Source organism: Leucoraja erinacea, chromosome 11 (genome assembly GCF_028641065.1).
Source record: "Leucoraja erinacea ecotype New England chromosome 11, Leri_hhj_1, whole genome shotgun sequence".
Lineage (NCBI taxonomy): Eukaryota > Metazoa > Chordata > Chondrichthyes > Rajiformes > Rajidae > Leucoraja > Leucoraja erinaceus.
Window position 1 is genome coordinate 49,495,878 of NC_073387.1, and position 2,112 is coordinate 49,497,989.

At 50.0% G+C, this 2,112-nt stretch overlaps 1 protein-coding gene across 2 annotated transcripts in view; it reads right to left on the minus strand.

The window, feature by feature from the left end:
- LOC129701785 (cation channel sperm-associated protein 3-like) overlaps positions 1-1,721 on the minus strand; it is a 29,559-nt gene extending 27,838 nt beyond the window's left edge. For both annotated transcript variants that reach the window (XM_055643216.1, XM_055643217.1), the window contains exon 1: positions 1,248-1,721. In XM_055643216.1, the coding sequence (XP_055499191.1) occupies positions 1,248-1,336 (89 nt within the window). In that variant the 5' untranslated portion in view covers positions 1,337-1,721. The remainder of the gene's footprint in view (positions 1-1,247) is intronic.
- Between the last annotated feature and the right edge of the window lie 391 nt (positions 1,722-2,112).

The following is a 2,112-nucleotide window of genomic DNA, read 5'->3' on the forward strand; positions in this document are numbered from 1 at the left end:
GAGGAGATGCAGGTGAACCTCTGTCGCACCTGGACAGAAATTGGAGGAACAGCACCTCATATTCCGCTTGGGGAGTCTGCATCCTGGGGGCATGAACATTGAATTCTCCCAATATTGTTAGCCCTTGCTGTCTCCTCCCCTTCCTCATCCCTCGGGCTGTCGCCCTCCCATCCCTCTGCCCTCGGGCTCCTCCTCCTCCTTTTTCCTTTCTTCTCCCCCCCACCCCCCATCAGTCTGAAGAAGGGTTTCGCCCCGAAACGTTGCCTATTTCCTTCGCTCCATAGATGCTGCTGCACCCGCTGAGTTTCTCCAGCAGTTTTGTGTACCTTCGATTTTCCAGCATCTGCAGTTCCTTCTTCAACAGTATGAATATTGACTTCTCTAACTTCAAGTAACCCTTGCTTTCCCTCTCTCTCTCCCCACCCTAGTTCTCCAACTACTTTCACTGTCCTCCTGATTCATGTTACTGTATGTACAGTACGACTCGTTGTCACCTTCCCCTCAGCTAATGAACCATTTCCTTGATCATCGTCTGCTTTGCTCTGTCGTTTTCTCACCCTATCCTTCTTTTTCTCAAGCCACCCACCCCCGACTCTCAATCTCAAGGGTCTCGACCCAGAAACATCACCCATTCCTTCTCTCCAGAGATGCTGCCTGCTGAGTTACTCCAGCATTTTGTGTATATCTGCCTAAAGGGAGTGCAGAGACGGTTCACCAGACTGATTCCTGGGATGTCAGGACTGTCTTATGAAGAAAGATTGGATAGACTTGGTTTATACTCTCTAGAATTTAGAAGATTGAGAGGGGATCTTATAGAAACTTACAAAATTCTTAAGGGGTTGGACAGGCTAGATGCAGGAAGATTGTTCCCGATGTTAGGGAAGTCCAGGACAAGGGGTCACAGCTTAAGGATCAAGGGGAAATCCTTTAAAACCGAGATGAGAAGAACTTTTTTCACGCAGAGAGTGGTGAATCTCTGGAACTCTCTGCCACCGAGGGTAGTTGAGGCCAGTTCATTTGGCTATATTTAAGAGGGAGTTAGATGTGGCCCTTGTGGCTAAGGGGATCAGGGGGTATGGAGAGAAGGCAGGTACGGGATACTGAGTTGGATGATCAGCCATGATCATATTGAATGGCGGTGCAGGCTCGAAGGGCCGAATGGCCTACTCCTGCACCTAATTTCTATGTTTCTATGTTTCTATGTAAACTAACAGCTTCTTTCTACTATGTATCTTGCATTGACTTACCGCATGCTTTTGTACATATTGATGTCAAAACTCTTCTTCCTACCAGAGACACTTGTGGGTGAAGGGTGGATTTGAACTTTGAAAGACATTTTGATGCGTTTTGCTGCTCAGAACATATACTTATGTTTAACAGGCACTTCCTTTCACTGATAGATCGGTTTCAATCGGAAATGTTAAAGTTTTCTTCGAAGTTTACGATTTGGCTACAAAAGTAAAATTCATTCAAAACAATACGGCAACAAGGCAGTACAGCCCACCGCGGTGTATAACGTGCGGGTTAATAGTTATTAGGACAGTTATAGAACATGAGTTTTATGTCACAGAACATTACAGGAAGAAACCATGAGCGATTATGATGCACAGGCATTCCGAAATAGATAGACAGAAGGGAAAGAGAATATTTCGCAAAACTATGCAGTGGACGTCACAAACGTATCTCCAACAAATAATAATATTGAAGATAGACACAAAATGCTGGAGTAACTCAGCGGGTCAGGCAGCATCTCTGGAGAAAAGGAATAGGTGACGTTTCGGGTCGAGATCCTTCTTCACACTGAGAGTGAAGATAGTTTAGTTTAGGTTAGTTTAAACCAACCCAGCCAAATACCACCCCATGTCTGAAGAACTCCAGTACATTGTGTGTATCATTGTCATGGCCGTCCGAAGAGGGGGGGGGGGGGGGGGGGGGGGGGGGGGGGGGGGGGGGGGGGGGGGGATGGGTGCAATCGCACCCACCTTCTTGGGGGGGGGGGGGGGGGGGGGGGGGGGGGGGGGGGGGGGGGGGGGGCGGGGGGGGGGGGGGGGGGGGGGGGGGGGGGGGGGGGGGGGGGGGGGGGGGGGGGGGGGGGGGGGGGGGGGGGGGGGG